The 19257-nt window shown below is 43.3% G+C and overlaps 1 protein-coding gene across 3 annotated transcripts in view; it reads right to left on the bottom strand.

The window, feature by feature from the left end:
- Positions 1-13965, bottom strand: part of CEP250 (centrosomal protein 250) — a 50895-nt gene extending 36930 nt beyond the window's left edge. For 2 of the 3 annotated variants that reach the window (XM_069077541.1, XM_069077542.1), the window contains exons 1-8: positions 13755-13965; positions 8665-8968; positions 8243-8299; positions 7481-7563; positions 7108-7273; positions 6563-6669; positions 5962-6210; positions 2367-2463 (exon numbers count right to left, since the gene is read on the bottom strand). In XM_069077541.1, coding sequence (XP_068933642.1) covers positions 2367-2463; positions 5962-6210; positions 6563-6669; positions 7108-7273; positions 7481-7563; positions 8243-8299; positions 8665-8847 — 942 coding nt within the window. In that variant the 5' untranslated portion in view covers positions 8848-8968; positions 13755-13965. Of the gene's footprint in view, positions 1-2366; positions 2464-2667; positions 2737-5961; positions 6211-6562; positions 6670-7107; positions 7274-7480; positions 7564-8242; positions 8300-8664; positions 8969-13754 lie in introns of those variants that run through there. The other variant, XM_069077543.1, reaches the window with a different exon arrangement.
- Between the last annotated feature and the right edge of the window lie 5292 nt (positions 13966-19257).

Below are 19257 nucleotides of genomic sequence, written 5' to 3'. Positions count from 1 at the left end.
TATCTGAGCCTGGATTTGATCCCCCAGTCATCCCGACACTGGAGCTGGTGCTCTTACTCACTGAGCCACCTGGCCACCCCTAAGCAATTGGGGTTATGTAACTTGCTCAAGATTACACGGCCAGGTGTTTCTGGGTGGGTGCTAAGTGTCTGAGCCCGGATTCGATCCCCAGGTCATCCCGACTCTGGGGATGGTGCTCTTACTTGCTGTGCTACCTGGCTGCCCCTCAAGTATTATTTTCAAAATTGTTTTTATTGATCACCATTTTTTATATCATTGTATTTCTCCCCAGCAGCCCTTTCTCTCCCATTTCCAGAGAGCTATCCTATATAATAAGTGGTATTTTTTAAAGACATAAAAGAAAAAGAGGGAAAAAGTCAGCATAACTGATCAATATATTGAAAAAGTCTGAGAATATGTACAATATACCATATACCTTCAGTTCTGCTGACGGGGGAAGTAGGGGAATCTTCTCATATCTCTTCTTTTGAGCCATGCTACTCCAAGTATTATTATACCCACTTTGGAGATGAGGTGAAGTGACTTGTACATTGTAACTAGTAAGTTTCAGAGAGGAATTTGTAATGACGGTTCTTCTGATTGGGTCCAGTATTCTTTTTTTTTTTTTGCCTTTTTTTTGGAGGGCAATTGGGGTTAAGTGACTTGCCCAAGGTCACATGGCTAGTTTTTGTCTTAAGTGTCTGAGGCTGGATACGATCTCAGTCTTCCTGACTCCATGGCCAGTATTCTATTCACTGTGCCACCTAGCCACCCCCAGGTCCAGTATTCTTTTTTTTTTTTTTGCTTTTTGGAGGGCAACTGGGGTTAAGTGACTTGCCCAAGGTTACACGGCTAGGTTTTTTTTTGTGTGTGTGTGGCTGTTAAGTGTCTGAGGCTGGAACTGAACTCGGGTCCTCCTGACTTCAGGGCCAGCATTTTACTCACTGCACCACCTAGCCACCCCCAGGTCAGTATCCTTAATGCTACACCATGCTACCTTTCTTTTTACCCTAAAGATGTTCACCCAATCCCACCTCCACCTTGGTTACCCAGAGAAGCCAAGAGTGCCCTAAGAGGGTCCAGACAAGAGATAGGTGCTGTCCTAGAGCAGCAAATTGGTGCCTGAGATCAACTATTGAGCCAAAAAAAAAAATCTTAGTAGTAAGGCTGGAGATAACACTTAAAATAGATTTCTCTTTTAATTTCTTTCAATTGTGTCAGTGCTGATGAATGCTTAGTGATCTAAGAGGATCAAAACAGGTCCAGTTCCTTGTAAGCCACAGCGTGAACAGCCTGGATCTTGAAGTTGAAATGGATTTTAGTGGTCAAGTAATCCAATTTCCCTTCCCTACAGAAATACCTACTAAATCAGCCCAGATAGAGGTCATCTAGTTCCTAGAGTACCCCAGAGATAGGAAGTTCACTACTTCACAAGGCAGCCCATTCTATTATTGGAAAGGTCTGACAGAAAGTATTCACTCAGAGTAAGATTCTTTCTATGCTTTGTCTGTCCTCTGGAAAAGAGAGTAAATCTACTCCTATCCTTAGTCATTAGGTATTTAAAGACAGTGATTAGGGGGGCTAGGTGGTGTAGTGAATAGAGCACCAGTCCTGGAGTCAGGAGTGCCTGAGTTCAAATCCAGCCTCAGACACTTAACACAAAAACTAGCTGTGTGACCTTGGGCAAGTCACTTAACCCCAACTGCCCTACCAAAAAGCAAAAAAATTTTTTTTAAAAGTTAAAATAAATAAAGACAGTGATCATGTTTTGCTTCAAGTGTTTTATTCCTTTTTTTGGAAGGGGCAATTGGGGTTAAGTGACTTGCCCAAGGTCATACGGCTAGTTTTTTGTGTTAAGTGTCTGAGGCTGGATTTGAACTCAGGTCCTCCTGATTCCAGAGCTGGTGCTCTATTCACTGCGCCACCTAGCCGCCCCTGCTACCTTCTTCTTTAGTCAGTTTTCCTTTCAAAAAGTGAGTCAGTATCACACTGCCAAGGGCACACACTTAATATGTTTTTCTAGGGTTGTCCTGAGGATCTTCAGGTTTTGGCAAATTTGGTTCTTAGTCCAAACTGAGGGATTTCACTAAATCCTTCAACTGGGTACTTTTTTTTTTTTTGAGTAGAGAAGGCAAGGTAATTGGTGTTAAATGACTTGCCCAAGTCTCAGAGCTAGTAAGTGTGTCAAGTGTCTGAGGCCGGATTTGACCTCAGGTCCTCCTTACTCCAGGGCCAATTCTCTATTTACTGTGTTACCTAGCTGCACCCCCCAACTGGGTACTTATTGATATAAAATATGTTGGCTTGATTACACAGGATACCTCAGGCCCTTCACCTCCAATTTCTCCAGACAAAAGACAACATACCAGGATATCCATGGTGTCCCTCAGAGCCTTCATCATCTTTTCCTGCTCCTCATTTTGTTTTTTACTTTGAGCCAGCAAGGCAGAAAGTTCAGTGACCCTAAGGGGAAGGGCACAACATTATTGTAGAATGGTCAGTTCACTGCTGAGAAGAGAACACCCCTTAGCACTCTTTTCTAGCAAATCCCACTACATCTCTCTGGTGCTCCCAGAACCCTCTCTGTGCTCCATAAGTATCACACAATGCTAACACCTAAAATTGGGTTGAAACCAAAAGCAATTCAGAACACATGCACAAATTTACCACAACTCAAGGCTGGAACACTTGCTTTGGGGCTTGAAAGGTGAAGAAAAGCCTGGGCTGGGAGCTCTCCAGGCCCAGGTTAGTCTTGATGTCAAGTACCCTGGAGCCAATAAGAACATTAGAATTGCCACAATGGGACAGTCTTATGATCCCTCTAGCCTAGAATTCTGTCTCTAAAAGGGTACTTATTAGTATGTTACAGTTTATAGCTATTTTGTCAACTTTAAAAGATTAAAGACATCATCAAATATCTTAATTTTTCTGAATCACTCATTACAAATCTGTCATCTATTAGTTTATCCTTTTTAAAGTCATTTATTTTTAGCTGATGTCATTTTTAAAGATATAACCACCTACTTTATAAACTGAAACTTCCTTTTATTTGTTCTAAATTACCTTTCAGTCTTCAAGGTTTTCCTCTTAGTTTTGGCACTCTCAGGGTGCCTGGCTTTTCTTGATTTATCCTTTCCATTTCTATCATATCTTTTGAAACTTTGATCATACTTACACATCCCAGTCTGTCTTTTCATATCTTTTTAGTCTGTTCTCAACTAGTAACTTCCTCATCTCCCTGTTTATTTCAGATGGCCTTTCTTGGACCCTCTTCACTCTCCCTATGCCTCAGAAGTGTATGTGAGTATATGCTATTTCCAGTATGGATGCATTAGAGGTTTGTGTTGTTTTAATCCCCTCCTAGATGATATTCTGGTTAGGTTTTTTGACTGTGGCAGCACAATGAGTCAGTGTCTTCAGAAAATAGTCCAGGAAAACTCACAGGCCCTTTCCTGGGAGGAAAATGACAGCCCAGAATCCTAGATGGTTGCATTTATTTTCCCCCTTATATTTGCCCATACTGAAAGACCAACTGGCACTTTTCTACCCATATAACTTTCAGCTGGTATGTTTTTATTCCTTATAGGGAGATGTCATTGCATATGGATGTTGATAGGGAGATGCTGTTACATATGGAAACAGGAGGAAAGGGACTAAGGACTTAGTGTAGGAGGGTTAATCATAGTCTTTGACTGCCATTTTCTTGTCTTATAACCCTAAAATACTGTAAGCAAAGGACATATCTCATAAAAGGTCATTATTGTTACAGAACTTGTGACCTCATCAAGGTTCCATGGGATTTTTAAGTGCCCCATTACTACCTCAATAGCTAGTCTAGTGGAAGCAAACTTCCAAGAAGGAAATATAAGATGGGAAAAAATCCTTTTAAAGGAACAAAGATCAGCAATATGCCACAATTGTAGTTTTCAGTTGTACTTTTTTTTTTTTGGAAGGGGGAAGGCAAAGGCAATTGGGGTTAAATGACTTGCCCAAGGTCACACAGCTACTAAGTATCAAGTGTCTGAGGCCAGATTTGAACCCAGGTCCTCCTGACTCCAGGACCAGTGCTCTGTTCACTGTGCCACCTATCTGTCCCTCAGTTGTACTTTCTAACTGGTACCTCCCAACCCCTTGCTATCATCCCTTTTTATCTCTTCCTTTATTCTAGTTTCTAATGAAGATGCGGCCCTTACCTTCTACAGGTACCTTTGATGCCATCTCCTCCCATCTTCTCCAGTAAATTGCTCCCCACAATAATCCTTTCTTCCTCTCTAATCTTGAATCCCTCCCAATCTACTGGTCCCTTCTTCGATGTCTATAAACACACCCAGGTCTTCCCATCCTTTAAAAGTCTCTATAATTTCTACCATCCCATCTTTTCAAATTCTTCTCCCTTATTTCTCCTCCCTTTCTCAAACTCCTAGGAAAAAAAAGCTGCCTATACTTGTTACCTCTGTTTTCTCTATTCTCAACTGTCTGCAATCTGGCTTCATCATACAACCAAAACTACTTTGTCTAAAGTTACCAATGATCTCTCAGTTACCAAATATTTTGACCTTTTCCCCAACCTCATTCATTTTGACCTCTCATGTAGACTATCTCTTCTGGATATTTTCTCCCATCTGGACTTCTGTGACCATGCCCTCTCCTTGTTCTCCTCCTCCCTGACCACTCTTCAGTTTCCTTTGCTACATCTTCATCCACATCTCATCCACTAAATTCAAGTATCGCCCAAGGCTCTGTCTTGGGCCCTCTTCCCTTTTCTCTTTATATTATCTCACTGATCTTATCAACTTCAGTGGGTTCAATCGTTATCTCTCTGCAGAAAATTCCTAGATCTATATATCGAGCCCTAATTATCCCTGAGCTCTAAACCCGTATCACCAAAGCCTTTGGACACTTCAAAGTGGCTGCCTCGTAGGCACCTCCAACTCAACAGGTCCAAAACAGAACTCACCACCTTTTCCCTCAAACTCTCTTATTTTCCAAACTTCACTATTTCTAAGAAAGGCACCCATCCTTCTAGTCACTCCAGGTGCCCAGTCTTTGAAATCTCATCCTCATCCAATCTCATCTTCAACTCTTCACTCTCCCTCATCCTACATATCCAATCAACTGTCAAGTCTTTTAAACATCTTTCTCATACATCCTCCTTTCTCCATTCACAAGATCACCACCCTACTTCAAGAACTTATTACCTCTCATCTGGACTATTGCAATAGCTTCCTAACTGGCTTCCCTGCCTCAAGTGTCTCCCTACTCCAACCTATCTTTCACACAGCTGCAAAGTGATTTTTCTAAATCACAAATTATGACATGTTACTGCCTTGCTCAGAAAGATCCAGTGGCTCCCATTTCCCCTAGGATCAAATATAGACCCCTTTGTTTGGCATTTAAAGCCTGACAAAACCTAGTCCCAAATGACTTTTTCAGTCTTATCACACATTATTCCCTTCACGCACACTATAGTTCAGACCAACTGGCCTTGATGTTCCTCATACATGGCATTTCATTTCTTCCATTGGTGTCTTTAAGCTTAACTGGAATTTCCTTTGCTGAAATACACTCCTTCCTCACTTCTGCCTTTGAGAATGACTATTTTCCTTTAAGACTTCAGCTCAGGTGTCACCTTCTACATGAATCCTTTCCTGAGCTATCCAGATGCTAGTACCTTCTCCCCAAAATTTTCCTGTTTCTCTTTTGTACAACCTATTTATATGTGCAAATGCCTCCTCTGACAGATAGTAAGCTCCTTAAGGACAGAATGTTTCACCATCATCTTTGCATCCCCCACAGTGCTTGGCACATAGTAGATACTTAATAAAAGCTTACTGATTAATCTCTTTTCCTCCTATGAAGACAGGAAGGCTCTCGGTTATTACCAACCTATTTGGCACCAATATCCAGCTCCTTGGAGAGTTGCTTGGCCTTTAATAGCCCCTTCCAGGATCCCTATCTCACCTGTCCTGAAGTTCTGCCTTCTCCATGTTCCCTCTGGCTTTCAGGAAGATAAGTTCTTGGCTTCTTTCGTGTATTTCCTTCTCCAACTCCTGGGTTCTGGCTACTAATTGTAGATGGGCCCGCTCACTGCCGGCCAGTCTCCCTGACCCCTGAGGCTCCCGGGATTGTAATTCCAAGCTCAGGTGCAGGCAGCTAGTTAGCAGGGAACCTGAAATCTTCATATGTTCAGCCCTTAGCTCAGCCAAGTCCCTGAGGGAACACAAAAGACTGTGGGAGGGACTGGCAAAGGGTATGATGAAATGAAGCCTACCAAACCCTGAGGATACTGCCTCTGAAAGGAATCATCTGGATTAATTTGTTACTATTCCCCAACATATTCCCTCTGCTCTGGTCAGACAGTTCTCCTCATTTTCTTGCTGCTGCACATAGCCCATACACATTCATATGTCCATCTCAGATATTCTCCTTTCTTATTTTCTCAATTATTTCTGTGCCTTCAAACTTCATCCTAATGAAGATTAGAAAGAAGGGGGAGAATATGCTCCCATTCCTTATTCCCCCTTAAAGTTTCAGGTCCTCCCACACCATTCTCCTCACTAACCTGTCAGTGGCTGTCTTCATTTCCATGAAGTGGCGTCGGAAGGTCACCACCTCCCGCCACAGGCTGAGAAGGCGGCCATGTTCCTCTTTCAGGTAGCCCTTGAAGAACTGAATGTTTGGAAACTAAGGTCATGCCAAAGGTCAGAGGTTACCACTGCCAGTCCAGGAGGTATGGAACCTGTTCCAACTCACTGTCCGCTACCTCATCATCCATATTAATGGTGTCAGAAAATTCCTAGTCCCAACTGGGCCCCCCTCCCCATAGGTAGGCATAAGCCACCTCTACAGGAATGGAGTCACTTGGTATTATGCCATTTATCAATGAGACTTTCTATTCATGAATAAATCATCCCAGTAGAGAACTGAGTAGAGGCCCCAAGGAGCCAGAGCTACTACTGAAGGTTCTGAGCACTGACAACCCAATTCCATGAGGAGACCCAAAATGAACCCTTTCTAGCCCTGTCTCTGGACAATGAATTCTATTTAAATAAATGAAACTCCTTGTCCTTAAACAGCTGGACTACCTGGGTTCCCTGCATGCCCTACCTCCCTCTCCATTTGCCAGTCACTCTGTTGCCTTGCCAGCTCATCCTGAGCTTGGCTCCAGTCCACTGTTAACTTTCCCATATCCTCCTGAAGGGCCTTGTTCACCACATCAGCTTTCTCCAGGTGCTGCTGAAGCTGCGTGTTCACTTTTACCAAACTCTCAGACCTGATTTGGGGTAGGAATAAAAATAGAAAATATAAGTGTGGTCCAATTCCCTAACTTCTGAGAGTAGAGTACAATAGCAAATACTGGCCCTGTCCCTTGTCAGGAGTCGGAGATGTGGCAGCTAAACAGTGGGGTCCTTGGCCTATTGAGAATAACCTTATCCACTTGGCTAGCCAATCCCCACACTGAAGAACTTGGGGTCATCACCTCTGGTGTTCTTTGTCCAGCCGGATCAGCAGCTGCTCCAGTCTGGGCTCTTCAGCACTTTCCCACCTCTTTGGGATAGGTCCCTTTACCAGACAAAACACAGAAACCTTATTTTCCTCTAACCAGATCATCACTATTCAGACCAAAGCCTCCACACACCTTTCCTTGATTGTCTTCCCCATGTATACCAGTCTCCTTTTATAAATCACAATCTTAACTGTACTATTCTTATTGTCCAAAAAGAATCAGGGACCCCTCTTCCCTTTACCAAGGTTCACTCTGAAGATATTTTTCCATGGAAAATACTAGGACATAGGAAGATCCCTTACAGATCCCATGAAAGCCAACTCTCACATATGTGGCAGGTGCTCTAAGGCACAAACATGTTACCCAGTCCTTAGCATGTGTTAGTTACTTGGCAAGGACTAATCCTCCTTAGCATGTGCAGAGAGGCAGGTACTTTCTGTGGGCTACAGATGCCAGAACTCCTAAGGCTAGAAGTAACTGATGTGGGGGGATGTGTTTCATGTTTCATGACCTATGTGATTGTCATCCAAGAGGTAAGGGAAGGAGGCACTGATGATGACCATCCCCTCATCAAAGGCCAGCACTCAGACAGAAAACAGGGGCCAGCACAGCAATGGTAGGGCTTTCAGCAGCCAAGGAGTGTGTGTATTTAGCCTAGGTATGCCCCTGCTATGCTTCATTTTTTTTTTTGCTCAGAGGCAACAGTATGGGTACTCAGTGCTCATGTCCACTTACCCCCATATTCTCTAGCTGCTTCTCCAGTTCCTGACACCAGTTCCGGTACTGCAGTACCTAGAAAAAGAATCCCAGGCCACACTCAATGGACACTATTGGCACTAACTGTGGCTGCCCAGCAAACCTGCAGAGAGCTGTGTGAGCTTTTGTTATCAGTGTGGATTAAGACAATACAAGGTTAAAGTAGGTGCCTACTTAGACCCTTAAGAGAAACTGGTTACATGTATGAAGAGAACAGAATTCTTATTTTGCAGATGAAAGGAACATAAGCTAACATTTTCAAAGACTTTCCTCATCTCACTAACCAATCCTACTTGAAGCTGCTAGCCCACCACCCTCTAACACCTGAGAGGGGTTTCTTCTCAGACATCTCTTCTTTCTCACTTGTCCCCCAACCCTCCACAGAACAGTAGCTACTGCACCTTGGCTTGCAGCTTTCTCACAAGTACTTCTTGCCTCTGCTGGGCCTCCTGGGAGATCTTCAGCTTGCGCCAGGAAGCAGCCTGGTTCTCGGCCATCTGCTGCTGCAGTGCCAGGATCTGCTTCTCCAGCACCATATGTGGAGGCTGGGACTTCATGTTGTGCCCTTGGTCTCTTGCCTCCATTTGAGGACCAGACACCAGGCCAGTGAGTCTTGTCTTTCTGCAGCAGGAAGCACATGTCTATTCTGCTTACTCTTTGGCAGGTTTTATCACCATGAGTCCATTGCTTAGATTTCTTCTTGGGCTATGGGACAAAAGCACAGAAAGAAGGTAGTCAAACCTGCCCAGACTCTTGGCAGAGTTCAAAAGAGAGCAGAAAATAAGTGAGGCAACTCACTCTCCTTGGAAAGTAGTTATACCAAAGGAGAGACATGTAGGGCCAAATGTAGGCTATGGGCCTCAATCTCATCAGTGACTCAGAGAGGGGCCCAACAGAGAAGGCTGTAGAGTTTTAAAAAGCTCTGGAATGAGAGCCAAGAGATCTGGGGTGTAGTTCTGGCTTTGCCACATCTTGATGTGTGAACAAGTCAACCCTCTCTTAGTCTCCTCCTTAAAGTGAGAGACTTCCCTTACATGAATTTTAAACTCTTTTAGCAGTTCAGAAATTCACTAGCTTTGTGACCTGACCACATAACCTCTCTGAACCTCAGTTTCCTCATCTATGAAATGTTAATAATACTATCCCTCCCTACCTAACAGCTTAATCAGGAAGAAATTATATTGTATATCTTACATGCAGGACTATAGAAATGAGTTATGATGGGCGGTTAGGTGGTGCAGTGAGTAAAACGCTGGCCCCAGAGTCAGGAGGACCTGAGTTCGGTTCCCGCCTCAGACTCTCAACACCCACACAAAAAAACTAGTTGTGTAACCTTGGGCAAGTTACTTAACTCCAATTGTCCTCCAAAAGGCAAAAAAAAAAAAAAAGAGTGATGATGATGATGATGATTCTAGGAACAAGAAACGCATTGTGAATTCTGCAACCACACAGGTGTTCTAAGGAGAGCAATGAATGGAAGTTACAGGTAAAGTGTGAGGATGGCAGGATGGGTGAGATCGGGCATATTTGTAAAATCCTGAAAGCAGCTATAAAATAGGATAAAAAAAGATTAATGAAGAAAGAGAAAAGGAATAATTTGAAAGGATAAGCTCCTGGAGGAGACAGAAGTGGATGTAGTCAAAGGCACACATAAAGGGGGTGGCCTGGGTAAGAAGATCACCTCTTTCTCTGATACTAGAGCAAAAAGGGGAGAGAATAGGGTATGATGCCGAAAGGTTTTGACATGTGGAACTGGAGAGAAGAGGTAGCTAAGGACAAATATCAATTTATTCTTTCTGGTCAATTTATTCTTTCTTCCTTCTGGTCATAGAACTTATCTTCATTCTCCATTAAGGCTAATCACTTTGTGTATCACTTTCTAATCACTTCTGTGATCCCAATCCTTCCCACTTCTTCCAGCACCTTGCTCCAGCAGTCATTCCCTTTCTTTCATGTATTTTCAATCTCTCCCTTTCCATTTGCCTACAAATATACTCAGTTCCCTCAATATAAAAAGAACAAAACCCTTCCCTTGATCCTTCCAGGTAACTCATCCAGCTCCCAACCCATCTCTTACCTTCACTGCTAGATTTGAAATAGTTGTCAACACTTCATATCTGCTCAACAACTTGCAATGACTTCTGTCCCCTACCATTCTACTAAAACTGCTCTAGTCACCAATGACTTAATTGCCAAATGTCACTCCTTTTGACCTCTACAGTTTTTGACACTGTTTCCTACTTACTCCTCCTGAAGGTTCCTCCTTTGGTTTCAGAGACACCTCGTTCTCCTTTTGTCTGCTTCTTTTCTTTCCTCCATTTCTATCTTCTAGGTTCTTTAATGTAGCTACAGCAATAATCCAGGTGTGAAGAGATAAGGGCCTTTATCAGGTTGGTAGCAATGGCAGAGGAAAGAAGGGGGCAAGTATGAGAGATATTACAAAAGTGAAATCCAATAGATTTTGGCAACAGATTGATTATTGGCAGAGGGTGAGGAGGGGGGTTAGAGATAGAGAGTAGTCAAACATGACATCAAGGTTTTGAGCCTAGAAGGATGGTGGTCTTTGATAGAAATAGGGAAGTTTGGAATGGAGGAGGATTTAGAGGGAAAGATAATGGGTTCTGTTTTGGACATGTTGAGTTTACAATGTCTACTGGGCATCTAGTTTCAGAGAGTTGATAGGTAGTTAGAGATGCAAGATTGGAGGTCAGCAGAGATGGACAGAGAGGTTAGGGCTAGATAAGTAAATATGAGAATCATCAGCACAGAAATAGTGGAATCCCTGGAAATTGATGAGATCACCAAGTAGGATAGAGGGAGAAGAGAACCCAAGCCAGAGCACAGGAGACACCCACCGTTAGCAAAAACCCAGCCTGAATGAAGATCCAGCAAAGGAGATGGAGAAGGAATAGTCAGATAGTTAGGAAGGGAACTAGGAAAGAGTAGTGCCCTGAAAACCTAGAGAGAAGAGAAGAAGAGGGTGATATACAGTCAAAGGCTCCAGGAAGGTCAGGAAGAATGTAGACTGAGAAAAGGCCATTGGATTTGGTAATTAAGAGATTATTGGTCACTTTGGAGAGAGTAATTTTGGTTGAATGATGAAGTTGGAAGTTTGATTATAGAGAGAATTAAGAAAATAAGAGGAGGGGGCAGCCAGGTGGCACAGTGAGTAAGAGCGCCAACCCTGGCATCGGGAGACCTGGGATTGGTTCTGGCCTCAGATACTTGGCACCCACACAAAATAACTGGCCATGTAACCTTGAGCAAGTTACTTAACCCCAACTGCTTAAAAAAAAAAAAGAAAGTAAGTAAGAGGAGAAGGAGTGCCGGCATCTATTGTAAATAGCCTGCTCAAGGAATTTAGCTACAAAAGGCAGAAGAGATATGGGATGACATTTACTGGAGATGGAGAGATTAAGTGAGGGTTTTGTGAGGATGGGGGAGTTTACAGGCAACAGGGAAGTACACAAAACAGGGGGAGATTAAAGATAAGTGAGAGAGTGGGGATGACAGAAGGAGCAATCTGCTTGAGGAGACAGGAAAGATTTTTAGTTCATTAGTTGTTCAAAGATCATTAGTGCCAGGAAAGGGAAAAAGTTGTCAATCCTGCCCAAACTCTTGGCAGAGTCCAAAAGAGAGAGGAAAACAAGCATTACTCTAAGTGGGGCAGTTCACTCTCATAGTAGTTCTGACTTCTCTTCTGAGCTTCAAAAAATCTCCAAGTGGACATCCTACCCAGTGCCTCTAACTCAACATGTACATGGCTCAGCTCTTCCTCTATCTTTTCACCTATTCTACTGCTCCTTAGAACATTACTGTATTCTGTCTGTGGCACTACCATTTACCCTGTTGATAACCTCCAGATTATTAATTCTTTTCCCTCCCTCATTCATTTTTCATATTTAGTTACAAAGCCATGTCAATTCCACCTCCTAATATCTCTCACATCAGTCCTTTCCTTCTCCATTCCACTGCCACTAGCTAGTCCTTACTACCACTCAGTCTATGGCAAAACCTCCTAAGAGATCTTTCTGCCTCACTCATTCATTTATTAACCACTTAAAGTTTTGACATGGTTTGTACCCTCAATTAATCAGATAAGTAAAGTAAAAAAAAAACTAAAACAAAGAATTTGAACTAAATTATTTCTGACACCAAATCTAAATGCTATGATTCTGTAGTACATATTATGTAAGTGTACAAGAGAGGGATGGAGGGAGATTTGGGAAAATTTCATGAACAAAGTTGGTATTTGAATCAGCCTTTCAGGAATGAGCAGTAACATTATGCAAACTGTAGAAATAAAGAATAACACGAGCCAAGGTAAGGAAACATAAATATCAGGTATGTTGGGGAGGGTAATAGAGTCTGACTGGAACATAAATGTATTGAGGTGAATAATATAAGTCTGGAAATGTAGGGTGGTACCAGATTGTAGAGGACCTTGAATGGCAGGTAAAGGAGTATAAACTTTACACTGAATGGATGTTGATACAACTGCAATAGTCTAAGCAGATGCAAAGAGTCTTTTAAGTGTTTGTTTTTCTTGCAACAGCCCCAGGATCTAAGTAATAAATATTATCCCCATTTTACAAAGGAGGAAGCTGAGGCTTAAAGGGGTTAAATGATTTGCCATTGGTCACACTGCCAGTAAGTGCTAGAGACAAGATCATAAACAGGACTCCCTTTAATACGCCTAGCCCCACATCTCAATGTCTAGAGCATGACTTTTCCTATAACGGGGCTGAGGAACATGGTGGACAATAACTCTTGGGCTAGTTTTACCAAAAATCACAGAACTGGCACTGTGAGACCATGCCGGTCAACACCATTCTGTGAACCAAGGAAAATAAGGCCCATGCAGGAGGAAGGAGTGGTGTAATGGCCAGGACTCTAGATGTGGAGTCAGGGTTCACAACAGCTAGTATGTATATCCCGCTTTAAGGTTCACTTATGAAGGATATTATTTTATTCTCACAACAACCCTGGGGGGAGGGGAAGCTTTTATTATCCCCATTTTACTCATATGGAAATTGAGGCTAGGAGCGGTTAAATTGCCTTCCTGAGGGTGACACAGCTGGTGTCCAGGCAGGATTTGAACTTAAGTCTCCCTGACTCCAAGTCCGGCCCTCGGTCTACTGCACCACTTAAGGTTCCACCTAAGCTGTGCAGCCCTGGGTGGGTCAGTTCTCTCCAGGCCTGAGCTCCCTCCCCCCCCCCCTCCCGCAAAGCACGGGGAGTGGGGGGCAGATGGCCGCCTCTGCAGCTCGAAATCCATGACCCTTGACCTTGAGGGGGGGCCTCACGGCGGGGCGGGCATCGTCTACACCCGCCCTCGCAGGCCCTGCGGTTCTCCTGGGACTTTAAAGGCGCCTCGGACTTGGGGATTGTCCGAAGACGCAGACTCCCAACCCGGCAGCCCCACACGCGGACCAGACCGTTAAACACAACGCAAGGCAGCCCAGCCCAGCCTCGCCCCGCCCTGCCCTACCTCAGCCCGAGCCCGAGCCCGTGCCCGCTCCCGGCAGCCTCCGCGGCGGAATCCACGCGCCGGCGTCCTCCTGCAGGGAGGGCCCAGCTCACCTTGGGGCCACCGGTCTAGGGCGGCGGATGGGATTGGACCAGGCCCCGCCCCCTCCTCAAGGTCTCCCCTCCTCCCCATCCCTTTCCCGCCCTTTCGCCTACTTGTGGCTCAGCTGGCGGAACTCAGATCCCCTAACCTCTGACCTCACCCTTCTACTCTACTACCCCGCCCCAGCCTGTGCGGACCCGTCTGACTGCGCAGGCTCAGCGTGAATGAGTGCTGCGTTAGAGTTTGTCAAGGAACGGCTTCTGAGGTAGTAGAGTGAGAGTTGGAACTGGACGGCACCTTGGAAGCAGATTTTCTGGTGTATCCCTTTCATTTTTACAGATGATGATATTGAGACCTAAGGAGACAATTAATCGGGATGGGAAAGGATATCAGAGGGGAACAACTGTGGAAAACCAAGGGCAATAACCAAGATTCGCGTCTTGCACCTTCCATAGTCCTGCGTGAGCTACTGCGCTTGCGCCTTGTGGCCGACTCCTCCCCCTCCCTCTCCCCCGCCGCGTCTCCAGTTGTTGGTTTTGCTTTTTGGTTGCTACAATAATCCGGCTGGGTGGATCCTCGGATTATCTGCCCCGCAAACGAGTCTGGACCGCTGGAGGTGCTCGCCTAGTGGCCCTTTTCGGGATCCAGCAGGAGATTTGGCCCCTCCGGGCGTTTCTCTCTCTGAGTTGTCTCTGCTGCGCCCTGGGATCCACACCCCCGCCCAGCCTTCAGTAGTGTAAAAAGCCCTGGAATTGAGGACTAGAAGATGTGGGTTCCTTTCCTGAGACTGCTTCATACTCGATCCAGACACTTCCTTTCTCTGACATGCTGATCTTCAGTATCTTTCTGTGTTCTGCTGTATTTGTCTTTGGTTTGTGAAATGTTTACCAGTTACATTATAAATACTTTTTAAAAATTTGACCTCCACATTCTCTCCTTCCAGTCAGTCCTTCCCCTACCCATAGAGAATGCAAGCAATAATAGTTATACATGTGGAGTCCTGCAAAACATTTCCAGATTAGCCTTGTTTAGAAGAAAAAAAGGCAAGGAAAAGAAAGTGAGAAAAAGTATGCTTCAATCTGCATATAGGGTTTATTTATGAGTTTTCTTTCTGGAGGTGGGTAGCATTCTTCACCATGAATCCTTTGGAATTGTTCCTCAGTATTTTCCTCCATAAAATGAGAACAAGAATCCCCACCCCACAGGTGGTTCCACAGTCATTCAGTACCTGCTGGTGCACAGGTCTGTGCTAATAAAGTCCTCAGATGGCCCAAGGGTGGTCGTGTAGAGGTGATCCTTCCTGAGCTCAAGGTCTTGCTGGTCCTAATAAACTGGAAAATTTTCCAAGTAATTGGCACCTAGGATCGTCTAGAAAATCTTACCAAGGGTCTTGCTGTTCTTAAGGTTTTAATTCATCCCCAAAACATATTCATCCCCCCCCTCCCCCACAAACACACTTGCTCCTTTCCCAGCCATTTTATTGATAGCTTGGGTTATACCTTTTCTATAATCCCACCCCAACCTCCAGTTCTGGAACCATGATTAAATCAACTCTGCCATTATTCCCGTAAGGGGTTATCAGTTTGTTCCTCCAAGTCTTCCCTCAATATACTGGTACCTTTGGACCTCTCCCTAGGCACCACTCTCCTTTTTCTATTGTTTCCTATTAGAATGTAAGCTACCTAGAAAGCAGAGACTGTCTACTTTTGCATTTGTATCCTAAGTACTTAGGACAATGCTTAGCTCTTAGTGCTTGATTTGTCTTATCATTCATTCAAATTCTAGTCTAGTTGCTGTATTTGAATTGGTCACCACCGGAAGGTTTGCCGTCAGCTCTGCCCATAGCATCTCACAAAGGCTATGTCATATGGCATAGAAAGGTTACTTAACTATCTGCATTATTGGAAGATGTATGCATGTACAGGAATATATATGTCTGTGCCACACAGACATATATATTCCTGTACATGCACACTATGTGTATCTATATATGATCTCTGATGTACACTGTATTAAGGAAGAGGAATGCAAAGATGAAACAGCCATACAGAAGGAGTAGTCAAAGACTTCTTGACTGCCTGGGAGGATGATGGAGAAAAGGAAGCTGGGAGAAAGGACAAGTGTAGGGAAAAATGTGATTTCAATTGGTACCACTTTGAATTTGAGGTGTGGTAGGACCTCAGGTGGCATTGTAGAACTCAGATATAGGAAAGAGATAAGGTCAAGGTACCAAGATTTGAGGTATCCACATAGAGATGATAAATGAACCCATGGGGATTTTTTATAATTCTCTAAGAGAAGAATAGGACCTGGGATAGAGCGTTAAAGGATACCTACATTTAAGACTATTTTTTGAAATGTATTTTCCACTGCTCTCAAAACTTAATCTTCCAATATATTCAGACTGGTTCCATTTTTTCCCAACACCAGACTTTTGTAGATTTTGTCTCCTAACATCCAAAATATCATAGAATCTCAGAAAGGACCTCAGAAGTCATCTGGTCCAATCATGAATTAGAATCTCTTCTACAACAGTGATGTCAAGCTTAAATAGATAAGGGACCACTAATCTGTATATAAGAATCCCTGTGGGATACATAGTGACTTAGTTTTAAAATGTAATAGTGTTTTTATTTATTTTGTTAAATATTTCCCAATTACCTTTTAATCTGGTTCAGTCTGCACTCACTCATATGAGGTACAAGAGCAGCATGTTTCACACCTCTGCTATATAATATTTCTGACCAGAAGCTATGCATCCTTCTCCATTCTGTGAGTTCCTTTTGGGTAAAGGCCCAGGCAGACCATGCTTCATTCTCCTCTTAGCTATTCTGACTCTCCTAAACTTTGACACCATGCCTCTGACTAGGCATACCTCACTATTGTGTGCTTCTGAAGTTATTTGAATCAAACTGTAACACTTCTAATTTATCTCTATTAAGTTTCATTTCATTATATTTATTATATATATGTATATGTATTATATATATTATGTATATTATATTTACAAATGTTTTAGTCTAGTCCAGCAAGATCTTTTGGATACTGACTCCCTCCCAGCTTTGTATCATCTGCAAATTTGACAAGCATGCCATTTCTGCCTTTGTCTAGGTGTAAGGACAAGTAAAGTTGTTGTTGTTCTGTGTGTGTTATTCAGTTTCCCAGCCTCAGTCTTACATGCCTCTGTGTTGAGCCAATCAGACATGTGCAAGTGGGTTCTAAGCAATCAGATACATACATATAGGCTCTAGCCAATCAGATACTGAGTAGAACTATATATAAAGAGAGCTGTTATTGAGAAAGTAGGCATTAAGGGATCCAGCTTGAAAGAGAGAGACACAGTGCTCAGAGAGACAAGCAGCTTGAGTGGGTAGAAGGAGACATCTGAGAATGGGGAGGAGACCTCTCAGAGAGGAGACCTCTGATGGCAGAGATTTGCTGAGGGAGTCTCTGAACTTTGAAAGCAAATAGAGTTGTAGGGCAGAAACCTGCCCATGGGAAGGAAACTGAGCTTAAGCTCCCTTTGAGAGCTGTTAAAGTGAACTGAGCTATTATTACAGAGCTTCTGGACTTTGGAGGTGAATTGAGATGATGGTCCTAGTGATGTGTGTCAGTATTGTTGTTGCCCTGTTAAACTTTGTTTTCCCAGAGGCAGAAGTTACAGACAGGAGCCCCTGGAGGCTGCTGTTGGGCAGAAGCAAGGAGAACTTGGAGTGGAACAGACTCTGTGAGCTGAGATTTGGAGTAGGAACATGAGAGCTGCCTACTTATGAATCCAGGAGAGAGTCGGGAGTGGTCAGCCCATAGAGGAAAAGCCATGGGACTTGGAAGTCAACCTCAAGTTAAGATGAAAGAGCACTTTATTTGGACACTTAATATTGATTAAGGATATTGTTCTTACAGTGACCTAGGGGTGGATAGTGTGGTATTTTCTGCTACCTCTTAAGGATGTTTTGTGCTAGGGAAGACTGGGACCTCCTGATTTTGGGGATGCAATGATATATGCTGCATAATGTATTGTTTTAGGAAAGACCCTACCCTGGGACCTGCTGATTGTATAAACAAGTATTTTGGGGAATTTTAGCGAATGCAATGATATGTGCTTATTAGCCTTGTGACCTTGGACAAGTCACTTAACCCTAATTGCCCCGCCTTCCCCCCTCCAAAAAAAAAAGCAGGAAAAAAAAGGTTTAAAAAAAAAGATATATACTATGTGCCATATGACATACTGAATGTTATGATATATATGTATGTATATGTATATATGTATGTATATATATAAATGTAATAAAAATGAAAACTTCTCAGGTAACATTCCAGAAATCTGAACAGAATTGTAATAAAGTATCAAAGACTTAGTAACCTGGGCTGGGAGCCTGGGACCCTTGCCTTACTTCCTTGGATATAAGTTGAAGTTTTTGCTAAGCTTCACTAAGCATAGGAGGGGAAAGCACAGACCCTGAAAATTTAACCACAGGCCCAAATGTTCCAGACTTGTTTCCACTGACCACTATCTGACCTGTACAAATATAAAATTGGAAATCCTGTTGCAGAACTCCAGGCAGTTCACCATGTCCTAAAATACCTATGATTCATACTTTCACATCTATATTGATATTGTTAGAACATTTATCTTCTGTTTTCATATCTAAGTTGATACTGATGACATATTTTGTTTTCATGTCTGCTAGACATGTACCTTTTGCTTTTTGATACTGATATTTCATATTCAAATGCCAGCAGATTTTTGCAGTTAAGATTGTGCACCTCAGTTCCTAATTAACAGGAACAGGACAAGACAAAGGTGGGAGGGAAGAAGGGGTGGTCTTTTGGATATATAACCAAGCTTTGCATTTTGTATTTTGCCTCTCCTACTAGACTGCCTCTAGTAGCAAGACCACCCTTCTTGCAAGAAGAAATAATTAAATAAATTCTTCCTGTCTCTATTTGGAGATATCTCTGCTTATTTTATTTTGGGAAAGGGTAGTTCTGTTGTACCCTAAAAATCAGCAAACAAGACCCAAGTGACAATTTAAAAGTGGAATTTATTAGTGTGACTGCCAGGGGTAAGAACCCAAATCAAGCAGCCCCAATCAGGAGTGAAACACTGGGTTTTAAAGGCAGAAACCACAGATCTATGATGTCAGTATTTGCATAAGCAGGAAGTTACAAAAGTCAAAATCAGCCATTGATTAATCACTAGTTCAGGCCCATATATGGAAGGGAGCAGGGTTTACTGGGAACTTCCATCTTGGTGGGTTTATTTGGCAGGTGTGGGCTTATTTGGGGGGCTAAGCCTGGCAGTTTGCTTACTTCCATGAAGGAGAGGAAACAAGATGGTTGGTTGGGACAGAATGGCAGGAGGGGGAAGGCATCAGGAGAGCCTTGTGGGGCCAAGTACAACAGTTCTTCTCCCCCAAAC

The sequence above is a fragment of the Petaurus breviceps genome, unplaced genomic scaffold, assembly GCF_028583685.1.
Source record: "Petaurus breviceps papuanus isolate PSGF00001 unplaced genomic scaffold, PetGlider_PUasm1.0 90994, whole genome shotgun sequence".
Lineage (NCBI taxonomy): Eukaryota > Metazoa > Chordata > Mammalia > Diprotodontia > Petauridae > Petaurus > Petaurus breviceps.
Note: the sequence above shows the minus strand (reverse complement) of the source record. Positions and strands in the feature narration are given on the sequence as shown.